At 43.8% G+C, this 25,780-nt stretch overlaps 1 protein-coding gene and 1 non-coding gene across 3 annotated transcripts; one reads left to right on the plus strand and one right to left on the minus strand.

Annotated features, from left to right (window-relative positions):
- Positions 1-3,334: 3,334 nt before the first annotated feature.
- On the plus strand, positions 3,335-20,810 carry LOC105497925 (peptidoglycan recognition protein 4). 2 transcript variants are annotated; one of them, XM_011769460.2, is made up of 8 exons: positions 3,335-3,383; positions 5,159-5,248; positions 5,983-6,196; positions 8,150-8,268; positions 9,579-9,731; positions 10,763-10,961; positions 14,056-14,174; positions 20,632-20,810. In XM_011769460.2, exons 1-8 carry the CDS (start codon positions 3,335-3,337, stop codon positions 20,808-20,810), a joined length of 1,122 nt encoding a protein of 373 aa, XP_011767762.2. The 2 variants fall into 2 exon arrangements, with proteins under 2 accessions (XP_011767762.2, XP_024653870.1); XM_024798102.1 differs by lacking the exon at positions 5,159-5,248 and having other exon boundaries at positions 5,995-6,196.
- Positions 19,857-19,963, minus strand: LOC112429572 (U6 spliceosomal RNA). Its single transcript, XR_003021842.1, has one exon. It is a non-coding gene; the product is annotated as a U6 spliceosomal RNA (small nuclear RNA).
- Positions 20,811-25,780: the final 4,970 nt, after the last annotated feature.

Raw genomic sequence — 25,780 nt, forward strand, 5'->3', positions numbered from 1 at the left:
CCTAAGTGAGGCTCCTTTTCTTGAAAGAATACATTGTGAGCAACACGAGGACTGCTAGTGCAGTTTGATGCCACACATAGGTTCATGCCTCCAGTGATTTTATCGACTACTGTTTTTGTGTCATCAGTGCAAATATCAGCACAGCGAGGAAAGTGAGGAGCCGGGAGTCTTGGTTTGTGGGCAGTTTCCTGTGGTGGGTAGTTTGGGGAATATTGTTCTGGAATTAGTTTTGATCTCATGGACCCCCCAAGGGGCCTTGGGGTCCCCCAGCTTCCCCTGGGCCACTCTTTGAGAACCACTGCCTTAGGTACTTGAAGATATGCATTATTTGAAGCAGGTGGGTGTGCTGGCTTGCTTTTCCTTTCCATTTCTTCTTTTGACACCTTTTAAAATGTGTCCTGTTTAAGTCTTTCCTTCTTTCTCTCTTCTTTCTTCCTTTCTTTCTTTCTTTCTTTCTTTCTTTCTTTCTTTCTTTCTTTCTTTCTTTCTTTCTTTCTTTCTTTTTTCTCTTTCTTTTCCTTCCTTCCTTCCTTCCTTCCTTCCTTCCTTCCTTCCTTCCTTCCTTCCTTCCTTCCTTCCTTCCCTCCCTCCCTCCCTCCCTCCCTCCCTCCCTCCCTCCCTCCCTCCCTCCCTCCCTCCCTCCCTCCCTTCCTTCCTTCCTTCCTTCCTTCCTTCCTTCCTTCCTTCCTTCCTTCCTTCCTTCCTTCCTTATCTGGCAAGTACTTATTGAGTTTCTAACGTGCGTCAGCACTATACCAGACACTACGCTAAGCCCCGAGACTACAGAGTAAAGTATAATTTCCAACTCTGTGAAGTTCACAACTGGAGGGAAGCTTAAGACAGAGGACAAAAAAAAAAAAAGTAAATATAAATAATGATATTATTAAAGGCAGGTAAAGAGATGGACTTGGGAACTCTCTTGAGGAGGTTATAATTACAATTCATGACAGGTGCTAGAATGGAGAAGAGAGACTCTGAGACTCTACCAGTCCCAACTAGTCATGGAGCCCTTTCCAAAGATGCCAGGATGAAGTGGAGCCTCTGGCCGCAGGTGGGGAGCGAGGCTGGGCGCTTGGGAAGGGTCCTGAGATGGTGGGAGGTAGGGCAGAGAGCACTGGGAGCCTGCTCTGGCAGTGTGGAGTGAGATGGGGCTGGGGGCCGGATAATTCAGGACTTAGGAGGTCGTCTCGGGATTCTGAGTTCACAGAATCAGAGAGGGATGACCCACACTGCTCTCTTCCTCCCTCCTAATGCCCTCGTCCCAGACAGCCCTCAGTCTGTTAGTCCTCAAGAATCTCTTGGTCTCTGGATGGGGCAGAGAATCTGGTGGTCCCCTTAGGCAGCCACCACCCAACCTCTCCTTGGGCTTCCCCTCCCCAAACCCCTCCAAAAAGGGGAACCGAGTCTCCTCAAGTCCTTGGTGCCCTGGATGCAAGCCCAGAAACCTTCTCATTTTGAGAGTTGTTCTACTCAGTTAGGATGGGCAGCCAGCTAAAGGCATGGAGAAACAGCATGCTGCCAGGCTGGGGAAATTGCCAGGGTCCCTACAGTGCTGGTGCCAGGCTCCAGTTCTTGGTCTCCTTCATCTCTGTCTCTGGCTCTGCCTCACATTAATCCTTGCCCCAGGACAGAGCTTAGCAGCCCCTGCTCATCACACAGCTCCAGCCCGGGTCTGGGTGCATGACTGGGGTGAATGCCAGGTAGACCTGGTGCATGCAAGGAGCCCCATCCAGAGAGCGCTCCTGGGGAGCTGGGGCTGAGAGTGAGACTGCAGCTCACTGAGAGCAACTGTTCTGGATTTAGGGCACTTCCTCAGTGTCTAGGGAGGTTGCCCCATGAGAGGCTCTGCAGGTCCCCGTGAAGACTGAACCCTACTGTGTTCTTGGAAAGTGTCATGCAGAATTTCCTCTGTGAATATTCAAGGCCTGGAAGTTCAGGTTGCAGAATGCGGAATGAGATTACGTGACAACTGGAACATGGCGAGGAGCTGGAGATTCTTGGTTTGTGGGAGGCTTTCTGTGGTGGGTGGCAGCTTGATGCCGACGGTGGGGAGTGGCAGGTGGGAGGATGATGGGCAGACATGTAGGCTATTGGGGTGGAATTAGGCATCGTGAGCTGTTTCCTGAGATTGTACCTCCCAGTTTCTCTCTGTCCATCCTGACCCTACTCATGACCCTGGTAAAAGGGAGTGTTGGTGAGTGACTGCAATCCACAGTCTTCAGACTCCCGGAGCAGATCTTCACAGGCAGGAAGTTTCTAGGTATTGCAGACACAGCCATCAGGCCCTGCATGCTTTCCCAGGCTGGGGCTGAGCAAGAGCTCTCCGGAGTGTTGGGCAATCTTGCCCTTTCCCAGGGAGGAGCTACCTGAGCTTATTCACAGGGCGGGTCCCCAGGTGCTCTCAGCCTGAGTCTGGTCCCACTTGCATTTCTCCAGGTGCTGTGAAAGGAGCTGGCTCAGAGCCTTGGCCCTCTGTCTTCTGCTTCTCTTCCATCTTTAGTTAGGGATCCTGGGCTTTCCTCTTCTCTCTGGGAAGCTGGAGCCCGATTGCTCCATTCCCAGGGAGGGAGTGCCCTCTAGGGCCAGAGAGAGTTAAGGCTGGAGGAGAAGGCACCAGCTGGTGAAGGAGGGCAGGGCCTGGAGGCCAAGTCTGGAAGGGAAGGAGCTGCTGGACAGTGAGGGGCTAACCAACTGCACCCTGACCTACTGGGCTGGAACAGCACAGGACCCACAGGTATCTGTGAGTTGAGTGTGTGTTTCTTCTTTAGAAGCCCTCTTCCGGCAAAGGGACTGGAATCCACCAGAAAGGATGTTAAGGGTTGGATTTCCTCTGCCCTAGAACTAGGAACCCCTGCTACTCCTATATCTCCCTCACCTGACATATTCCCAGCGGGGAAGGGATTCTCTGCATCAGACCCATCCATGAGTCTGGATTTCTCGGTTGTACCATTCTTGGATCTTACTTCCTTTGTCTATAAAAATGGGGGTTAACAGTCTTACATGACAGGATTAGGGTGAGGACTAATTAAATAAGACTGCATATGCAAGTGTGTACACAGGCCTTGCACGCAGTGGGCACGTGATGAAATTCAGTTGCTGGGGTAATAATAGGACAGGGAAGCTGAGCACCTGCTATGTGCTGGGGGCCCTGAGAAGCCTGAGCCAGGTGCTGGCCCTCAGGAGGCCACAGGATGGTAGAGGAGGCGGACGGCACCCCCCGCAGTCAGGGTGGAGGATACTCTGCAGATTGAGTATGGTCATGTTAACAACTGTCAACATCTGTCTCAGGCTGTCATCCACACTCTCCAGGTTGGTGTCCTGGGACCACGTGGGGATGCTGCCGTGGCTTCTTGTCTTCTCTGCTCTGGGTCTCCAGGCCTGGGGTAAGTTTTCTTTCCCTGGGCCAAAGAGCAACCAAGAAGGGTGATCCTAAAGTCTCGTAATAGGAATTTAAAAAATACCTACTCTCCATCTGAGCCTGAGGAGTTCAAGGCTGCGGTGAGCCGAGATCCCGCCACTGCACTCCAGCCTGGGTGGCAGAGCAAGAACTCGTCTCAAAAACAAACAAACAAACAAACAAACAAACAAACAAACAAACACCTACTCTCTCTTGGCCAGGGGTGGTGGCTCACGTTTGTAATCCCAGCACTTTGGGAGGCCGAGGCGGGTGGATCACGAGGTCAAGAGATTGAGACCATCCTGGCCAACATGGTGAAACCTCGTCTCTACTAAAAATACAAAAATTAGCTGGGTGTGGTGGCATGTGCCTCTAGTCCCAGCTACTCTGGAGGGAGACTGAGGTGGGAGAATTGCTTGAAGCCGGGAGGTGGAGGTTGTAGTGAGCAGAGATTGTGCCACTGCACTCCAGCCTGGGTGACAGAGCGAGAACTTGTCTCAAAAACAAAAGCAAGCAAACAAACAACAACAACAATAACAACAAAACAAACCTATTCTCTCTTGGCTGGGCATGGTGGCTCATGCCTGTAATCCCTGCACTTTGGGAGGCCGAGGTGGATGGATAATGAGGTTAAGAGATCGAAACCATCCTGGCCAACATGGTGAAACCCCATCTCTACTACAAATACAAAAATTAGCTGGGCATGGTGGTGCACACCTATAGTCCCAGCTACTCAGGAGGGAGGCATGAGAGAATCGCTTGAACCTGGGAGGCAGAGGTTTTAGTGAGCCGAGGTTGCGCCACTGCACTCCAGTCTGGTGACAGAGTGAGACTCGGTCTCAAACAAAGAAACAAAAAACAAAACAAAACAACCCCCCCACCAAAATAAAAACCTACTCGCTCTTAAGGCAAAAGAATAGATCATAGGTAGAGCACAGAACTTGGAGCCTATAGACCTGGATTCAAGTCCTTGCTCTGCCTCTAGGAATGATTTTAAACGAGCGATTCAGCTCTATAATGCTTCATTTTCCCACCTGAAAATTGAGAAAGTTATGACTTCCTAAACTCACTGTGAGGATTAAATGAGATAATGCACCTGAAGATATAGCAATACGTGGGCAGTAAAAGCAGATAAGCAGGAGCAGGGATTGCATTTGTATTATTATGACGTTAATCAGAGTTCAACCCATGGCTTGGGTTTGTGCTTGTCAATAAGAGAAAGCTCCTTGCAGGTAAGGGTCTCAATCAACACACCCTGCCCATCCCCCATGGGCCTTCAGACAGGAGAATGGGCACAGCACATGTCCCTAAAATCAATCCTGGGGAAACTGGTCTGACCCATGCAGGTAATTCTAACCCGTTCTCCACACACGCTTCCCCATTGCTTCGGTAAAATAACGCACACAGGAGAGGACTTTGTGGTTTTGAAGTGTCTGAATACACTTTTTTTTTTTTTTTTTTTTTTTTTTTTTTTTTTTGCCAATTGTGTGTGTAGATACAGCTCATGAGAAAACGGTAACATTTCCAACTCCCTGCCTATCCCAGGGGATTGCCCAGAGTTGGCGTGGGAAGAAACTATGCCACTTGCTGCTATTAGAGGTGGCCCTCTGGTCAGCCCAGAGGGATTTCTTAGAGGGGGCTCTGGGATTTGAGGAGGCAGAGGGGCAGTGGAGAGGGGATGGCTGTTTCTGTTCAGAGCTGGTGCCACCACCATGGCTGGTATTGGTGCTCTCTGATGCAAAATGGGATATTCCTTTGCAGATGATTCCTCCTGGAACAAAACACAAGCTAAACAGGTATCAGAGGGGCTTCAGGACCCATTTGAGAACATCCCCCAGCTCACTGAAAAAGGTAAACTGGATCTGGATAGTAAGGGGGTTTGGGGACCAGCTGGGGTTTTTCATGTGATCGGAAATGTTTCTGAGGTCTGCAGAGCCACATGCGACTGGGGAGGCGGCAAATGGGGTTGAGGTGCAGAGAGCAGTACCAGTAAACCACCTGCATTAATTGCCCTAGGTCCGTGGAATGGAAGGCTGGTGCTGGAGGGCTAGAAAACCAGGAAGGGGGGAAACAGCCTCTTCAGACAGGGACCCCCTGTGGAGGGAGACCCAAATCTTGCTCTCAGGGAGTCCTCAGACTGAGGGGGAGACACAGCCCCTGCTGAGGGGAGAAGATGCAGTCTCCTCAGGGAACACTCAGAGCCACAGACGAAATGATCAGAGAGCACACAATGAATGCTGAGGTGACACTAAGCCAGGCTGTTCAGGGCTTTCCCCAGGGATAAGCAAGTGATGCTTCCTGAAGTGCAGGGCCTGGAACACAGCAGGGCAGGAGCTGAGTAGGGGACATTCTGGGATGGGGAAGCAAAGCACTAGGCTCCCTGGCTGGGTGCAGAGTCTGTGTTGGGGGTGAGTGTTGGAGAGATGGGGTTGCAGAGGTGAGCAGGGCAGGTGTACCTGCCTGTTGAAGGCTTCCTTCTCAGGCTCTTCCACTACCATGGGGCCGACACAGCCCATGCCTGCATGTTCAGCTTGGCCCACTAATGTGGTAGTCATGGGGCAGGTGCGCTGAATGATGTCTCCAAGGCCTCCCCACAGATGTCTCCACCCCGGTCTCTCGCAAGGCATGGGGGGCAGAAGCTGTTGGCTGCAGTATTCAGCTGACCACGCCAGTGAATGTCCTTGTTATACACCATGTCCCTGGACTGGAGTGTCACGACCAGAGAGTCTGCAGCCAGAAACTGCGGGAACTGCAGGCCCATCATGTCCACAACAACAGCGGGTGTGACGTGGCCTACAAGTAAGAGGCTGGGTCTGGGTCCCAAGGCAAATGGTCAGTGTTGCTTCCCTGGGATGCTTCTCCTGTCCCTTCTCATCCCTTTTCCTCATTTTCTGGGTTGTGGTCATATATGTTTTATAATGAATAAAATATTTAAAACCCCCATGAAACTCCCAATCCTTTGGATTTTTCTGTGAGGTGCCTGTCTCTGAGAGCTCCCGGAAGGAAGCAAGGAAGGTTAAGTAATAACTGTATTCTCTACCCTCCCCCAACCCTGGCTTACACAGCACACCACAGATTACATACATGAGGGCTTTAGCTCCCCCAACTGGTAGGCAGGTGTCACCATCTCTTTGCCCTGGGAGAGGGGCCCAAGGGAGGGAGGCTGATTAATTTGAGGTCACACATCTGTGGACTCATGGAGCCTAAATTGGCTCTCTTCATCCCTGGTGTGTTCCTCCACACCACACGCATGGGCTCCGGTCTCAGTGAGGCAACTGTCCATCAGTTGCTGTAATGATCTCTCTAGTAGTTCCTACTGGTGTCCATACCACATGCTTCTGGCTCACCTCTGACTTTGACTAGCTGTGGACAGTTCCTGAGTGTGGTGATGGCTTCCTGCCTCAAGTGTCCAACACATCTCTCTGCTTTCCTGCTTCAGAGCTTCCCCCAGCCCCTGACGACAAAAGGGAGTAAATGCCTTCGTGGGGGACAGTGATTGGTGTGTAGCTTCCTCAACCCTAGCACTTCTGAGAGGCAGTTCTAAAGCACATGTACACAGCTCCTGGGAAGGCCAAAGGGTGGGGTGGAGCTGCGGGTGGCCCCTGTGAGCCAGCCCAATTTCACACACTTTGCTGGCTTTCTTCCTTCTGTCTCACTCTCCTCACCCTGGCTTCTGGGATCCTGCAAGAATTGAAGACAGATGAAAGAAACATGAAAGGTGGCTTGACAGTCAAGGGCAGGTTTATTTCAGAGAAAACAAAACTGAGAGAGGCTTCTGGCCAAGTTAGGTCAGAGCCCACTCTCTTACAGACTAAGAGTTTTTAAGGATTCAGGGTGGGAGAGTTTATCAGAGGCTTGGACTGCTTCTGTGTCTTTGTTGTGCTTATCTGGGAGGGAGAGTTGTGTGTCTGTTCCCATACATCCTTCTTCAGCTGCAGGCATACTCCCACTGCCCCCCAGTCTGCTTTTAGCTTCCATATCTTAGTGCACCTGAAGGGAAAGGAACATGCTTATTAAGGCCCACTGTTTTACTGGGGCCAGTTGTATGAGGGTGAAGTTTGGCAGTTACCCAAGAGACTTTCCCCCACCTCCCTCTGTGCCTGAGCTGTCTTATCTGTGTTTTACTGTCTGCTCTTTCTGGCTGCTTGTTGTTAGAAGAGAAGTGATTTCCTTGAAATACATGAGGCTAGAAAGGGAGCTGGAACTTAAAGTGGTGGTGTTTGTCCGAGATGATGGTGCTCCTGCTCTGTCAGGTCCCTTTGCAAATAAAGTGCCTGCATCCTTGTCCTTGTCTCAGGAGCTACTTCTTGGGAAGTCTATGTAGGACAGTTACTTGACAGGGAGAAATCGAATGAATAGCTCTGCATGGATCACACAGACAGCACACACTTTGGAGGAGGTAGGAGAGCCATGTTTAAGGAAGTGTGGAAGACAGAAGACCCTTCCATTGTGTGGTCAGGTCAGTGTTAGTTAATGTGGAACCTCTAGGACCTCTTCTTCTGAGCATGTAGAATGATAAAACTGCAGTCTCTGAAAAGGGAAGGAGGCAGGGAGTGTGAGAGTGGTTCCTTCTGAATTCTGAGGACTAGTATAAATGACTTGTTCTTTCCAGTGTCTGGGAAGAGTTTGTGCAAATTCCTTTCAGTGAACATGACTTCAGCCCTTCTCCATTTTGAGCCTGGGTAAGTGGTTTCCCCTCTGAGGAATGTCCTACAGTGTCAGCCATGAAAACAGTATTATCTTGCTCCATAGCTTCCTGGTTGGGGATGATGGCAGGGTCTATGAAGGTGTTGGCTGGAACATCCAAGGAGTGCACACCCAAGGCTACAACAACATCTCCCTGGGCTTTGCCTTCTTCGGCACTCAGAAAGGTAACAGTTATCACAGCTGACCTTCTCCAAAGAACTCTCTAATCCTTTGTCTCAGGAGCCACTTCATGGGAAGTAGCTGTCTGCTACTCTGCTGTCTTCTTATCCTTCTCATACTTCTCTGAAGACCCACTCTCTCTTGGAATTCTCTTCTTCCTCGATTTCCAGGAAATGATGTTGTGAAGGGTCTCTTCCTACTAGCCTGGCGTCCTTCTCAACCCCTGTAAACAGGCTCCTCTTCCTCTAGCCATCTCGATGGCTAACCAGTCGTCTCTCTGCAAGCTTATCTGGGCTTCAGCTCTCTCTTCTACGTCAATGACTATCACATCTTCCTCTTGAGCTCTGACCATTCTGTGACTGTGGGCCATGCTTTCCAAGTTCCTGCCAGGCACCTCTTCCTTTCATCTTTCACTACTAGATTTTCTATATATTTCTAAAAAAACCCAACTCTGAGTCCCCTAATCTCTGACTCTCTTTCACTTCTTTCTGGGCTATTGCTCCAAGGCCCCTTGCCACATGCATCCTAACATACGTACTCCAGGACCATTCCTTTGAATTTGTGCACCCTTTGCTGTTAACAGAGATCTTACATACCTAGTTTCTCATTTTCCTCTCCCAGTACCCTTTGAGATAGTCCAGGTAGATTTAATAACCCCTGTTGTGCGGAGGTGCAGCCTGGGATTCAGAGAGGTCGATGACTCCAAGTGGCACAGCTAGAAGGAGAGGAATCAGAACATGGTCCGTATCTTTTATCTCCAGCTCCCGGGTGGTTTCCCCAGCGTTCCAGAGGACTCTGTGTTTATCTTGTTTTTTGCTTTTGCTTTCATGACTACTCATTTCCATTTGTTGTTAACTTGGGATCTTGAGCATGTTACTTCTTGGAGCCTCAAGTTCCTCTTCACAAATCATGCAGTTAATAATAGCATCTCTCAGAGGTTTGTGCTGAGGATTAAATGAGTTATTGTAGGCAAAGAGTCTGGCACATACCTGGAGGGGTCCCCTTCTGATGAGAAACCCTGGCCTGGCCTGGCGGGTGCTGCTGAGCTTGGTGCTGCTTCTGAGCTCTTTCGTGGAGAGAGGGGGTGAAGTTTGGCAGGTATTTGGGATGGAAAACGACTTCATTTTGAGTCTCTGAGAGATCTTTCCAGGCATATCCTTAATTCTCAGCCTCTCCAACTGGGGGCATAACCTGTTCCCTTTTCTTCCTCTCCATCAGCTGTGCAGGGGCTGGCAGAACATCTTCTCCTCCCCGAAAAGATCCCCTGAAACTACTCAGGCTGGGTGGAGGTTTCCCACAGATTTCTCTCTTCCAGGCCACAGTCCCAGCCCTGCTGCCCTGTCAGCCATGGAAAACCTAATCTCCTATGCTGTCCAGAAGGGCCACCTGTCATCCAACTATGTTCAGCCGCTTCTTGTGAAAGGTGAGAACTGCCTGGCCCCTCGACAGAAGGCGAGCCTGAAGAAAGGTAAGACCTTCAACCCTACTGGGCCTGCTGCTGGGTTCACCCCAACTAACTTGCAAACACCATTGGGAGTGACCTTTTCAGTAGGGCTCATTAGATTCCTTCTGGTAGGCAACAGGCCACCCAATTCTTTGAACTCTTGGGGCTGGCAAATCTTGAGAGGAAACCTCCAGGCCACCTCTTTATCCCCCAGATTCCTCATATGAAAGAGCCAGAGCATTATCCCTGGTGTCATATATGCACACTCCTTTCTTCCGTCACTCAACAAGCATTTACTGAACACCTTCTAGACTCTGAAAACATACGAAGGAATGAAAAGCAAAAGTCCCTGGCCTCATGAAGTTTCAGTCTAGAGGGCAGAGAAAGACAATAAGCAAATAGATAAGTGACATATTTGGTATGTTATACGGAGAAAAGTGCAAGGGAGGAAACAATGGAAAGGGACTGGATGTATTTATACACATATTTATACATTGATATGTTTACACATGAACACACACACACTGACACACATTTCTGAATAAAAAACCAAAACAACACTAATAGACTGAAGTGCTGCAGAAAACTTAGACCACTGCTTACACAGACTTTAAAGAAAGAGCTTAACATAATGCAGATAATAAAAGGTGGATACTATTTTGGGTTTGACAAGCAGCAACATCAAAACCAGTAAATTTAATAAGCACTTTCAGCCTTTTCTTGAGCTTAATCAAGATTGAAAGAAGATTCATCTCTATTATGTTAAAGCCTTGAGTAAATTTGATCTCTGGTGCCATCTGTCAATATAAATGATCGCTTACACTGACAGAGAGTTTCATGGATTACAAATGACCCAAAGACATTTCTTAGAATAAAATGTCCATGTCCCACTGTGGGACACTCTCTGCTCTCAAGTCCCACTGTTTGGGTCAGGGTGGGAGACCCAGAAGGGTTTGGGAAGTTGAGGGTCCTGAGCATTATGTCAGCCTACAGTGGAGAAGTGGCTGGCATGGATGGGGAAGATGAACCGTCTGTGGTTTCTCGCCCTACCTCAGCTTGCCCCAGCATTGTCCCACGGTCTGCGTGGGGGGCCAGGGAGACCCACTGTCCCAGGATGACCCTCCCAGCGAAGTATGGCATCATTATCCACACTGCCGGGAGGACCTGCAACATTTCCGATGAGTGCCGCTTGCTGGTCCGGGACATCCAGTCTTTCTACATAGACAGGCTCAAGTCGTGCGACATTGGGTATAAGTAAGTGGGTCTGGGTACTGTGGGCTTCTCTTCCCTTGGGGGCAGAAACTGAACCTTTGAAAGGAAGAGGAAAGGGAACTAATATTTATTTACTGGGTAGTCACCATAGGAGAGGCACTGTATGGGTAACCAAATGGATTCATCACACGGCCCTGCATGGGTCTTACTTAGGAGATAGCCAAGGGGATAGTCATTTGCCCAAACATGTTCTCAAGATGTGTACCTACTAAAGGTAGTAAACTGGCATGATGGATGCTAAAACTCTGCCAAAAAGTCACTGGAGGAAGCAGTATGCATGCAAGACTGTGGTACTTGTAGAAAAGATAATCGAAAGATTGTGCTTTGTTTGTGTAACCACCTCCTGCTACTCAGAGGCTGGGGCTCTGCTGCTCCTTTTGCCACAACCTGAAGCGGTTCCTCCTCAGGGTAGACTCATGCTACTTCTCTGTTTCTAGAAACCACCAACCTCCTTGGGAAGAATATCCTTCCTGTCTGAAGGCAGGGGAGAGACCAGATACTATCTTCTGATTTCTGTAGTGCTAAAGTCTGTGATTCTTTAATAAGGAACACACCAACCTAAGTGCAAGAGTAAACATTTCTTTTTTTTCCCCATTAAACGTTATCTTAAAGGGTCTCAAAATCCTGTGATACATTTCTGATCAAGATGTTTCCATTAAAAAGTACTGATTTTAAAAACTGCCACACAAACACACAAAACAAATAGTTCACAAAACAAATAATCCACAAAACAAGTAGAAATTTCTTAAAGGATGCTTTCAGAGCTTGCAGATAAGACATCCGGGGTTAGACCCCATGTAATATCCCATCAGGAACAATCACACTAAATTTTAAATCTCAGGAAAGGCTACTGCTCGCCCATTTGGCATATTCATGCACATTCATAGAAGGAGCCCTTAACTCTAGGGCCATTTATGGCTTAGTGATGAATTTACCATCGCTTGGTACATGATTCTGGGCTGACTGTCTTTCCCCTCTCTGGCCTCCCTGTTCTCTGTCCCCATTTTAGTATCTTTTCAAGACAGGAGAAAACTTTCCCTCCAACATCTATGACGTATCAGAAACTACCAAGTGCTTTGCTAGGTCCCGCCGTACAGGATTACTTGCAGCGTAGCTGTCTTTAATGAGAGTGGATAGTTGAAAATTGACTGTAAATTTGGAAAGCCTAAACTGGAAAGTGGTGGAGGCTGAGGGGAGGTCCTTTCCCTTTTTCCATTCAGGTCTCAGAGGGTAGTTGCCTGTCCCTTGACTTGGACCTTGTATTGTATCCTCTTCTATTATAGCATTATGACAGTGTCATTTTCTTTCCTTGAGGTGCTCTGTGGTCGGGATGACACACTCCCTGCCTCATAGATTACAATTCACAGAACACGTAATTGAATGTGTACTCGGCGTGGCACAAGGCTGTCCTCTGGGGGTGCCATTGGATGTGCCTCACAGATATGGTTCTTGCCTGAATGGAGCCAATGCTTTAGTGAGGAAAAAAAATAATTCAAACAAATAAGTTCTAGTAGGGTAGGTTTAACATTATGATAGGGGACACATGAAGGGTAGACGGGAGGCTTAGGATGCCAGGAAAATCGGAGTGAAGGAAGCAATCTCTGTGGGAGCATCAGATTAGCTGGGGCCTCACAGGTGAGTGGGAGGAGAAAGCAGGAAGAGTGATTCAGGAAGAGGGAAAGGGCTCCGTGGAAAGGACTGAATTCCAGCCTGAGAAAGGTGCCTTTAGGCAGCTGAGAGAAGTTCATCAGGATAAATACAGATGTCAAAGAGGGGTGTGGGAGAGCTGATGCTGGGGAGGCAGACAGGGCCCATGTCAGAAGGCTCTTGTAACTTAAGTTGGGGTGTGTGCACTCAGTGCTGAGGGACTGAAAACAGGGTTTTGACACAGTAAGATTTGTATTTTAGAAAGACTAGTCTGGCTACCCTTTAGGAATAGATTGGATGGGAAAGGGTGGAACTGGAGGCAGTGAGATCTGAGGACTGTGCAGCAATCCAGGCAGGACTAAGTGGTGACATCCCTGTGATGGTAGCAGAGGTCACGGAGAGAAGTGGGGGAATTTCAGAGGTCAGTGGAGGCTAATGGTTAGTGACCAGGGCGCAGGGCAGATCAGGGAGTGTAGTTGGGAGACATCATTGACAAGCCTGAGTTAATGAGTGGATGAAGTGGGTGGGCTGATGCCTGTATTCCTGGCTGGGGCCAGTGGGTGTGTGACCATGCCTTTCACCAAGATGGGGATCCCAGAAAGGGGAACAGGTGAGGAAGAAGATGGGTCCAGTTGTGAACATGTGGACTTTCATGGATGGCAACTGAAGCCAAGGAAGTGGATGGGTTAGTCCTGTGTCGAGTAAGGGGAGAAGAGGGCTTAGGATAGCATCCTGAGGAACCCCACATTTAAGGAAAGGGTGCAGGAAGATGAGGTGTTGAGGGAGAGCAACTGGAGAAGAAAGCCAAGAGAATGTGGTGTGATGGAAGCTAAGGGAAGAGAATGTTTGGAAAAGTCAAGAGGGGTGGCAGAGTCAAACTTACAGAGAGATCAAGTCAGGAAAGATTGGGGAAGTTTACGTTGTACTTAATGGTAAGGAGATCCTGGGTCACCTTGGGGGAAACTGTTTTCTTGGTCAAAGGAGAAAAGGCATAGGGATTGAAAGCTGTCATTCTCTTTTTTCTTTATTGACTGTGAGCTACTTGGGGGCTGCAGTGGTGTGCTGGAGTCGAGGGGACTCATGCCAGCTCATGAGAGCTGATTGTTAGAGATTCTGGAATTTTGAGAGCTGGTTGTTGTTAAATTGTTGATCACCTGAAATCTGCTATAGTGAGAGGTTTACACCACAGAAATCAGTATATGCTGTAAACTGGGATTCCCTCTCCTTACTCTGCCTCCCTCATTCCCCCTGGGCTAGTTTACCAGCACTCCATTGGCAAGGACTCTGTCTTGTTTCTGTAACCCAGTGCTTAGAATCCAATAGATAATCAAAGTCTGAAGCAGTAAAGACATGAATAAATTAATACATGAAAGAGAGAAGCAATTCCAGAGTTTCATGCTGGTCTCCATCTCCCCTTGTGGTCCTCTAGCTTCCTGGTGGGCCAGGATGGCGCCGTTTATGAAGGGGTGGGCTGGAATGTCCAAGGCTCCTCCACTCCTGGCTACGAAGACATTGCCCTGGGCATTACCTTCATGGGTACCTTCACAGGTAAGTGGATGCTTTGGGCAGTAGGGTCATTGCATAGTATTTGAAAGAGAGCATCTGACATGGAAGACAAAGTCTCAGTCTCAAGCGTCATTTTAGTGCCTGCATATGCTTGATTGACCCAGCTTCCAATCCAACATTTGACTCAGCTGAGTGTGACCAGAGGTGATCCCCAGACATAATGCTTACCCTACATCTACCCTCCTTTGCACCAGCCAAATGTCTCTTTCTTCCAGTATGTAAGGAACATGCAAAGCAACGGGAAAAGATCTTTGTGCTTATTTTTAGCTCATCTTGGTCAGCAGATGCAGCCTCTCTTGGTTACCATGACAACAATGTAGAGACACTTTGCCTTATATGCCAAAGCCACAGTGAGCCCCAGTCTTTGCACTGAGAGTTCACACTGAGAATTGTCATGGCTTAGAGCTCTATTTCACTTTTTTTTTTCATTTTTATAGATTTAGGGGCTACATGGATATATTGTGCTACATGGATCTATTACACAGTGGTGAAGTCTGGGCTTTCAGTGTACTCATCACCTGAGTAGTGTACATGGTACCCATTAAATAACATCTTGTCCCTAATCCTGCTCTCACCTTCCCACCTTTTGAAGTCTCTGATGTCTATTATTGTACTCTGTGTGCCAATGTGTACCCATTGTTTAGCTTTCACTTATAAGTGAGAATATGTAGTTTTTCATTTTCTGTTTTTGAGTCATTTCACTTAGGAATATGGCCTCTATTTCCGCTCATGTTGCTGTAAAAGACATGATTTCATTTTTCTTTTTTTTTGAGATGGAGTCTTGCTCTGTCGCCCAGGCTGGAATGCAATGTGCAGTTTTGGCTCAATGCAACCTCTGTCTCTTGGGTTCAAGCGATTCTTCAGCCTCAGCCTCCCAAGTAGCTAGGACTACAGTCATATGCCACCACATCTGGCTAATTTTTGTATTTTTAGTAAAGACAGGCTTTCATCATGTTGGCCAGATTGGTCTTGAGCTCCTGACCTCGTGATCTGTCCATCTCGGCCTCCCAAAGTGAGCCATCGCACCATGATTTCATTTTTTAATGGCTGAATAGTATTCCACGGTGTACACACACACATGCACACACACACACAAACACACCCCACATTTTCTTTATTCATTCATCCATTGACAGACATTGAAGTTGATTCAATGCCTTTGCTATTATGAATAGTGTTGAGATAAACATATGAGTGCAAATGTCTTTTTGATATAATGATTTCTTTTTCTTTGGGGTGATACTCACTATTTGGATTGCTGAATCAAATGGCTATTTTATTTTTAGCTCTTTGATAAATCTCCATAGAGGTTGTACTAATTTACATTCTCATCAGTAGTGTGTAAGCATTCCCTTTTCTCTGCATCCTCAGCAACATCTGTTATTTTTTGACTGATTTATTTATTTATTTATTTATCAAGACAGAATCTTGCTCTGTGGCCAGGCTGGAGTGCAGTGGCGTGATTTCGGCAGCTCACTGCAACCTCCACCTCCTGGGTTCAAGCAATTGTCCTGCTTCAGCCTCCCGAGTAGCTAGGACTACAGGTGCACGCCACCATGCCCAGCTAATTTTTTTGTATTTTTTAGTGGAGATGGGGTTTCACCGTGTTAGCCAGGATGGTCTCAATCTCTGTCAATCAGACTGGTGTAAGATGGTTTCTCATTGTGATTTTAATTTGCATTTCTCTGATGATTAGTAATGTTGAGTATTTTTTCATGGTTTTTGGCTGCTAGCATGTCTTCTTTTGAAAAATGTCTGTCCATGTCCTTTGCTCACTTTTTAATGAGCTGATTTTTTTCCCTAAGTTGTTTGAGTTCCTTGTAGATTCCAGATATTAGCTCTTTGTCAGATGCATAGGTTGCCAACATTTTCTTCCATTCTGTAGGTTGTCTGTTTACTCTGTTGATTATTTCTTTTGCTGTGAAGAAAAGTTTCAGTTTAATTAAGTCCCGTTTGTCTTTTTTTTTTGTTTTTGTTGCATTTGCTTTTGAGGACTTATTCATAAATGCGTGCCTAGGCCAATTTCCATAGGGGTTTTTTCCTAGGTTTTCTTCTAAGATTTTTGTAGTTTGGGATCTTACATTTAAGTCCTTAATCCATCTTGAGTTAATGTTTGTATACAGTGAGATATGTGGGTCTAGTTTCATTCTTCTGCATGTGACTATCCAATTTTCTCAGCATCATTTATTCAATAGGGTGTCCTTTCCCTGGTGTATATTTTTGTCAACTTTGTCAAAGATCTGTTGAGTAGCTATGTGGCTTTATTTCTGGGTTCTCTATTCTGTTCCTTTGATCTATGTATCTGTTTTTATACCAGTACCATGCTAATTGGTTACTATAGTCTTGTAGTATAATTTGAAGTCAGGTAATATGATACCTCCAGCTTTATTCTTTTTACTTAGAATTGCTTTGGCTATTTGGGTTCTTTCTTAGTTCCATATGAATTATAGAATAGTTTTTCTAAATTCTGTGAAAAATGATGTTTGTAATTTGATAGGAACTGTGCTGAATCTGTAGATTGCTTTGGGCAGTATGGTCATTTTAATGACATTGATCCTTCAAATCCATGAGCATGGGATGTCTTTTCATTTGTGCCATTTACAATTTTTTCTTTTTGAAATGGAGTCTCACTCTGTTGCCCAGGCTGGAGTGCAGTACAATCTCAGCTCACTGCAAGCTCCGTCTCCAAGGTTTACGCCTTGCTCCTGCCTCAGCCTCCTGAGTAGCTGGGACTACAGGCACCCGCCACCACGCCCAGCTAATTTTTTTGTATTTTTTAGTGGAGACGGGGTTTCACTGTGTTAGCCAGGATGGTCTCGATCTCCTGACCTCGTGATCCGCCCGTCTTGGCCTCCCAAAGTGCTGGGATTACAGGCGTGAGCCACCGCACCCAGCCTACAATTTTTTTCCATCAGTGTTTTGTAATTCTTCTTGTAGAGCTCTTTCACCTCCTTGGTTAAATGCATTCCTAGTATATGTGTGTGTGTGTGTGTATACACACACACACATATATGTATTCCTACTGTGTGTGTGTATATACATATATACATACACTAGGAATACATATATACACTAGGAATACATATATACATACAAACATATACATATATACATACATATACACACCTATATATAACACATATAGGTGTGTATCTCTATAGGTGTATCTATCTATCTATATCTATCTATATGTAGCTATTGTATATGGAATTGAGTTCTTGATTTGGTTCTTAGCTTGATTGTTATTGGTGTATAGAAATGCTACTGATTTTTGTACATTGATTTTGTATCTTGAAACTACTGAAACCATTTATTAAATATAGGAGTCTTTCGGAGGAGCCTTGAGGGTATTGTAGGTGTAAGATTATATCATCAGTGAACTGAGATGTTTTGACTTCCTCTTTTCCAATTTGGGTGCCTTTTATTTCTCTCTCTTGCGTGATTGTTTTATTCAATACTATGTTGAATACGAGTGGTGAAAGCGGGCATCCTTGTCTTTTTCCAGTTCTTAGGGGGAATGTTTTTAACTTTTTACCATTCAGTATGATGTTGATTGTGATTTTGTCATATATAGATTTATTATTCTGAGGTATGTTCTTTTGATGCCTAGTTTGTTGAGAGTTTTTATCATGAAGTAATGTTGGATTTAATTGAATGCTTTTTCTGCATCAAAACTATTATATATTTTTGTTTTAATTCTGCTTATGTGGTGAATCACATTTATTTATTTGCATATGTTGAACCATCTCTGCTTCCTAGGAATAAAGCCCACTTGATTGTGGGAATTAACTTTTTGATGTGTTGTTGGATTTAGTTTGCTAATTTTTTGTTGTGAACTTTTGCATCGATATCCATCAGGGATATTGGCCTGCAGTTTTGGTTGTTATTGTGTCCTTACCTGGCGCTGGTATCAGAGTGGCTTTGTAGATGAGTTGGGGAGGATTCCCTCCTCCTCAATTTTTGGGAACAGTTTTTGTAGGGTTGGTATTCTTCCTTTTACATCTGGTAGAATTCGGCTGTGAATCCATCTGGTCCTGGGCTTTTTGTTGTTGATTCTTTTTTAAATTACTGATTTAATTGAATTATTTGTTATTGGTCTATTCATGATTTCTATTTCTTCCTGGTTCAGTCTTGAGATGTTGTATGCTTCCAGGAATTTATCCATTTCCTCTAGGTTTTTTAGTTTGTGTGCATGGAGATGCTCATAGTAATCTCTGACAATCTTTTGTTATTTCTGTGATATCAACTGTAATGTGACCTTTATCATTTCTGATTGTGGGTATTCTAATCTTATCTCTTTTTTTCTTGGTTAATCTAGCTAGTGGTCTGTGAGTTCTGTTTATCTTTTCAAATAACCAACTTTTTGTTTCATTGATCCTTTCTATTTCTTTTTTGGTCTCAATACCATTTAGTTCTGCTGTTTTTTGTTATTTCTTTTGCTAGTTTTGGGTTTTGTTTGTTCTTGCTTTTCTAGTTTTTTGGGATGTGACATTAGGTTGTTAATTTGAGACTTTTCTATCTTTCTGACAGAGGCATTTGATGCTATAACATTCCATCTTATCACTGTTTTTTGTTGTATCCCAGAGGTTTTGGTATGTTGTGTCTCTATTTTCATTCATTTCAAAAAAATTTTTAACTTTGGCCTTAATTTTATCATTTACCCAATGACCATTCAGGAGCAGGTTGTTTAATTTCCATGTATTTGTATAGTTTTGAGAGTTAATTGGTATTGATTTCTAGTTTTCTTCCACTGTAGTCCAACAAGATACGTGATATGATTTTAATTTTTAAAAAATTTATTGAGGCTTGCTTTGTGGCCTAGTATATGATCTGTTTTTGAGAATGTTCCATGTGCAGAAGAGATGAATATATATTCTGCCATTGTTGACTAGGAAGTTCTGTAAATGTCTGCTAGGTCTGTTTGGCATAGAGTCCAATTTAAGTCTAGAGTTTCTTTGTTGATTTTCTGCCTTGATGATCTGTCTAGTGCTGTCAGGGGGGTGTTGAAGTTCCCTACTACTATTATATCACCATTCATCTCTTTTCTTAGGTCTAGCAGTATTTGTTTGATGAATGTGGGTGCTCTTGTGTTGGGTGCATATATATTTAGGATTGTTATATCTTCTTATTGAATTGACCCTTGTATCATTACATAATGAACTTCCTTATCTTTTTTTTTTTTTTTTTTAACTGTTTTGACCTAAAGTCTATTTTACTTGATATAGTGTAGCAACTCCTGTTCCTTTTTGGTTTCCATTTAAATGGAATATCTTTCTCCACCCTTGATTTTGAGTCTGTAAATGTCTTTACCAGTTAGGGGGTTTCTTGTAAGCAGCATATGGTTGGATTTTGTGTTTTTATTCATTCTGTCAGCCTATATTTTTTAAGTGAAGCATTTAGTTCATTTATGTTTAAGGTTAATACTGATATGTGAGGATTTATTCCTGTCATAATGTTAATGGCTATCCAGTTGCTTTGCAGTCTCGATTGAGTAATTGCTTTATAAGTCCTGTGAGTTTTATACTTTCATATGTTTTTGTGATAGTGTGTATTGTCCTTTAGTTTCCATGTGTAGAACTTCTTTGAGCATTTCTTATAGGATCAGCCTAGTGGTGACAAATTCCCTTAGCATTTTCTTGTTTAGGAAACACTTTATTTCTCCTTAAAAATATGGAATGCTTCACGAATTTGCATGCCATCCTACCTCAGGGGCCACACTAATCTTCTCTATATCATTTCAGTTTTAATGTATGTCCTACCAAAGTGAGAACAACTCAAAGCTTTTAATCGGTTTGTTTAGACTCAAGGATCTTTCACTGAACCTCTGAAAAGATGAGGCCATGTCACTGGAGCTGATTCAGTGACATGGCCCATACTAAAATGGGCATTGGGTCAGGGGATGGGGTGAACCAGGACTGTGACTTGATACTGGGCTGAGCATTGAGCTAGACATGAAAGGGTACAGGGAGCACATGTGTGATTAAATCAAGTTTCTCAACCTCAGTACAAGTGACATTTTGGCTCAGATAATTCACTGTTGTAGGGGGCTGTCCTGTCCTAGGATGTTTAGCAGTATCCTTGGCTTCTACCAACTAGCATTCCCCTGCATCCCAGTTTTCACAACCATAAATATCTCATGACATTGCCAAATGTCCTCTGGGGGGCTAAATTGCATCCTTATAAAGAACTACCAGGCTAAACTTTTGTAGTGGATAAAAGCTTTGTATATCCCCAGAAGAATATATTATCCCAGGCTTGGCTCTTTTGATTCAGGAAAACTTTGGCACTAAGAAACCTTGACCTTGTTTTTTGCCTGTCTCTAGGGAGGCTGCCGACAGTGGAATATATTAGCTTTGTGATGAGGGTGGGTTCTGGGAATATGTTCTATCTTGCAGGGTGCCCTGTAATCCTGTGGACAATGGGCTGCTGTGTTTTGCAGGTACACCACCCAATGCTGCAGCACTAGAGGCAGCCCAAGACCTGATCCAGTGTGCCACGGTCAAGGGGTACCTGACTCCCAACTACCTGCTGGTGGGCCACAGTGATGTGGCCCAAACCTTGTCTCCTGGGCAGGCTTTGTACAACATCATCAGCACCTGGCCTCATTTCAAACACTGAGAGAAGCCCCAGGTCCTTCTGAGACTGCTCTCCCTCCCCTGTCAGGTATCTCTTGTCCTCACCATCCACCTTGGCTCAACACCTTGTGTCCTCCTCCCCTGCCACCCCTTCCTGGGCTTCCTTTTTGAGGTTGGGATGATCATGCCCTCTCCTGCCAACATCCTCCAAGGGCCTACAAACCTCATAGCTGGACATTCACAGTCCTCTGACTCTGAGTCCAGACTTCTTCTCTCCTTACCTTCCTCTCCCCTGGAAACCCAACTCCTCAGCCAGGTGAGACAATGAACCGATTCTTGTTTCATTTCTCTCTCTCTCTCTCTTTCTCTCTCTCTCTCCCCTTCTCTCTCTCTCTCTCTCCATGCCCCCCTGCCAGGTGAGCCTTCCCCTGGTGTCTGCCTGGTAGCCACCACCTCCCACCCATCACCCCTCACCCATAACTCAGGTCAATGTGACCACTCTTCTTTCTTACACATAAACTTGTATATATTTGGATGCAGCCCTTATTTAAGGGCTGTCATTATTTATATCCTTGCTACTTGGTTGTGAGTTTCTCCGGGAGAAGAACTGTGTTTTATTCATCTATATGTCCTCTGTTTCTCAGCAGTGTCTGAAATTTAATACGTTCTACTGATATTTATTAGATAAGTGGATGAATAAATGAATGAAGAGATCCAAATTCATGTTCACCTTGCCAATTCACTACATTATCCCCTATTTGGAGGAGAACTTTCTGGACAGTGCCCCCATACCACCAGCATTTTCTGCATTTCTGTTCCCTCCCAGTCCAAGAGCCATAAGATCTATATGGTACCAGCATCTGTGTAAGAGGAAGCAAAGAGAAACAACAGAGTGTCTGGTGGACATCAGAACCTAAAATAACCAAGATAATTTTACCCCAAATTTTTGACAGCTTAGCATCTAAAATCAAGAGGCCTTTTTGCACACCCCAATGGTGTGTAAACACAAAGGATTCTGCAGTAAGATCTGCGGGAACTGGAACGGTCTGGGTCTTATGCCTCTCAAAACTAGCCAGATAAAATTCCCTTCTAGAACAAAGTACAGGGGAGAACTGCTGGAAACAGAATCTAATTCAGTCCAGGCATAAGACATAAAAAAGATAAAAATAGAAAAGGAGCTCACATGAAAGTGTGGAAAGGCAGTGGAGCAAGAAGCTCTCTGAATATAAGCCATCATAATGTTGAACATTTACTTGAAAAAAATAATAGAAGAAGGTGTTCCAGAGTGATTGAATTAAAAAAGCTCTTCAACACCATACATCTTCTTTAAAGTTGAGGAAAGCTAATACAGACAATAAACAACAGAAAATACTTGAGGTTCAAACCCACATAAAGTTATTTTAAGATAAAAATAGAATCAGGAGCAGAATCAAGAAAATAAAAGCATTACATAAAGACATGCTTATGGGTGAAAACTATAAACTGCAATTTCAAACTGAGCTAAAATAATTAGGAAAATAATACAAGATATGAAAGAACAATTAATGGAAACTACAAAAACTCAGAAACAAGGTAATGGGGCCCAGAAGAGAATAAGAAATAAAGGAAATATCCATTTCAGAAATAACCAGTTAAAAAATGTTAAAAGTGGATGCACATAATGGATAATGCCTTTAAAGAAAAATAAGATAAAAGGAAGGAAAATTCTAAAATAAAAGATAAATTAAAAAGTAAGATTAAAAGAATTAGAGAGAAAGTGATAAATGTAAAGCATAGGCAAAGAAGATACAAGACACGTGTAACTGGAGTCCCTAAAGAAGAAAATTGAAGTAAAGGAACAGAACAAATATTCAAAACTACTATGCTAGAAACACCTCCTGAAATAAAAAAATTTTGAAATTTTGTTTTTAAAGGGCACACTTCATACCAGAAAAGATGCACTCAAAATGATGGATGCAAACATAAGGTCTAGCTGAACTAATGGATTTTTAAGAACTTAGTCTCTTTAGTGGAAAATATCCTTTGGGCATTCAGGAAAAAAACCAAAAACAAATTACTAACAAGAGAGAAAAATATCATCAGACTTATTGACAACAACATTTTGGACTAGGAGAAAATATAATAAAATGTTTTAAAAATAAGAAAAAATGTGATCCAAGGATTATGTTCAACTAAATTGACTTTTGTGTATAAAGGTCACAAATAAACTCTCACAAACATGGAAGAATTCTGTGAATATTATTCTCATGAGACTCTTTGTGAGAACCTACAAGAGAATGTCTTTAAAAATGACCAAAATAACTGGAGAGACACTGGCATTATGACTGGTGGTAAGCATTTAATATATATTTACTTGTAAAATTAAGACCAAATGAAGGTTATTAGAAAAATAGTATTGCATGTAATGGTTATGAACTCTGACAGTGTAGTATAAGGTAGAACTGTAAAAAACTGGGGAGAGAATAAGGAGAGCATCTGCAAGTTAATTTTTAAAACCATTTTAGTAATCATATTGTAGTTCTAATATTAATATTGTTATTAGAAGAAAGTTTAGTATGAGATGTTGAATCAAACAAATGAGTAATTATGTGACTAATTCCATCATCCCCAGTGTTTTTGAAGTAGGATTCTCAGTGTGGGACAAGGAGATACAGATGAATACAGCAGAGGTTAAGTGATGCACTGTGTCCCTGGATGTGAATTAAAAAATAAAGTGAACTCATTTATGAACATATGAGGTGTTTCATCTTAAATAACTTTACCTTTGCTCACTGAAAGGGCCCAGAAACCTGATCAATATGGTAGCAATGAGTATCCATAGCACCCAAGTTGTGATCTTAAAATACCACTTCCCAGTAAAAGAAATCAACAGTTCTTAGAGAAATGGCTGATTTCAGGTCTGGGATGGGAAACATATAAGTTAAAACATTTTATCATATCAGATAACAATGAAGCTATTAAATATTTCTCATATTGGGTCGAAAGGACTTGGGAAATTTCTACTGTCTAAAGGGAAAATTCCAGTGTCTAACGGCTAATGGCAATGTGAGCATCAATAGCAACAATAATTGCAATGTGTCTGAGCTTGTTAAGTTTAAATCAACACATTCATAATAATAACAAAAACCCCCCCGAATTGTCACTTCTAGGACATCCACTGAATCTACTTTTTTACTTTAAAACTTGTAAAAAAAGGGAAAGAGAAAAGTACCTATTCTTCCTTTCCTATACAAAGAATACAGTTGAATAACCAAATAATAGAGAACTTCTCCTAATAGATGTACTCTAACAAATAAATGAAAAAGTAATGGTAGAAATGGAATATCATCACCTTGCAAGCCCTAATAAAAAACCTAGGCATTAATGACTGTTAACATCACACACACAGCTCCCAGCTGATGAAAGGTCTGTGGACTCAGGAAACACGCTTGTCTTTTCACCACCGTTTATCTAGCTGCTGCATGTAGTAGTTGCTAACTAAACATAAGCTAAGTTGGATGAATGTAGAATCCCAAGACTCCAGGGAATCTACTCCTTAATATCTGACATTGTTTTAATAGCTGATCCAGAGTGGTATAGGCTTGATGGGATCTGGCCCTCCTAAGATCCCACATGTTCATCATGGGAATTGGTGTTGGCTGCAGGGTGGGGAGTTGGGAGTGAGAGGATGGAAGAGTCAAAAGGAAACATATCCAGGATTGAACCGAATTAGAGCAGACCCACAGAGTCAACATGTAGCCTATGTGAGGTGGCAATTTTTACTGAGTCTTTTCTGTGTGCACAGAGTCTATGGGGATTCATGAATCTTCATAACAATTTTGTGGACTAGGTATTGTCATTTCTGCTTGATAGCTGAGGAAACAGGTTCAGAGAGGTTAATAAATTTGTCTAATGTCATATAACTTATGGGTATCAGTTCCAAGATGGGCTTGCATCTAGGTATATCTGACCTCATATCTTTTGGGAAGTATATCATGGAAAGCTTTCTTTGGATTTCAAATTCCTTCTTAAATGCTGTGACCAGAAGTGAACATAATACTCCAAGGATTTCCAGACTCAGGTGGGGCTGAGTGGAGCCATTATTTCTCTTATTACAATACACTAATTATATATGGTGATACATATGAAAATGCTTTGTGAATGATATAGTTCTCAATTGATAGTTGTAATAATTATAAGGCCTAAGACTGCGTGATCTATTTTGATATCTATATTCTTCTGATCACCTTCATTGATTTGGCAGATGGGAAAAACGATCAGGTTTTCTATAAAGAAGTTATATAAATCCACATTTCAACCAATGTGCCTAATCATACCCAGTGTTTAAAAGAGTATAGTTTGTCCTGATTTAGTGGCATCATAGTTTTTCAGCCATGAAATATTTCAAAATCTCGATTTTGTCATCTGCTTTGAGCTCACTGTGCACTCAGCGCTTTTGGGTCATCTGAAAATATGAGCAGCATGTCTTCTCTGCCTTATTGTATCCTTCATCAACATTCTTACCGTAGGGAATTCAGACCACACTTGTTAGATGCCGTGTGCCAGGTACTTCTGCATAATTGCCCCACCTAACCATCATAAAACCCCTGTAAAGTAGGTACTATAATGTCTGTTTGCAGATGAAGGCACCAAGAGGTGCCCAAGAATTAACCTGGCAGACAGAGTACAAGCTGGCTTTGAACCAGGCCCCTGACTCTGGGTTCACTGTCAGCTTTCCTTTATCATAGGTTCTGGTGATTTCATCATAGCTTGTGTGATTTCACCAGTGACATCCTCCAGGGCCACCCACTTCATGAAGTACACACCTTTCCTTTCATTTATCAGTCACAAACATAATGACAAAATGAGAAGTACTACCATGTAGCCCATTTTGTTTTATAATGCTATAGAGGGAGGAAATAATGGCTGAAATTTGTGTGTGTGTGTGTATACATATTGCCACAATTGTCCAACATTTTCAGTCAGCCCGTATGGTTTATTCAATCCTTCTTTTTTCACTTAGGTAAGTGATTC

Source organism: Macaca nemestrina, chromosome 1 (assembly GCF_043159975.1).
Source record: "Macaca nemestrina isolate mMacNem1 chromosome 1, mMacNem.hap1, whole genome shotgun sequence".
In the NCBI taxonomy this organism is placed as follows: domain Eukaryota; kingdom Metazoa; phylum Chordata; class Mammalia; order Primates; family Cercopithecidae; genus Macaca; species Macaca nemestrina.

Excerpts from the sequence above, each read along its gene's own strand:
- LOC105497925 (XM_011769460.2), top strand. The coding sequence starts at position 3,335 with ATGCTGCCGTGGCTTCTTGTCTTCTCTGCTCTGGGTCTCCAGGCCTGG. Across the intron at positions 6,197-8,149 it reads GGGTGTGACGTGGCCTACAA|CTTCCTGGTTGGGGATGATG; the intron begins GTAAGAGGCTGG and ends CTTGCTCCATAG. Across the intron at positions 8,269-9,578 it reads CTTCTTCGGCACTCAGAAAG|GCCACAGTCCCAGCCCTGCT; the intron begins GTAACAGTTATC and ends TCTCTCTTCCAG.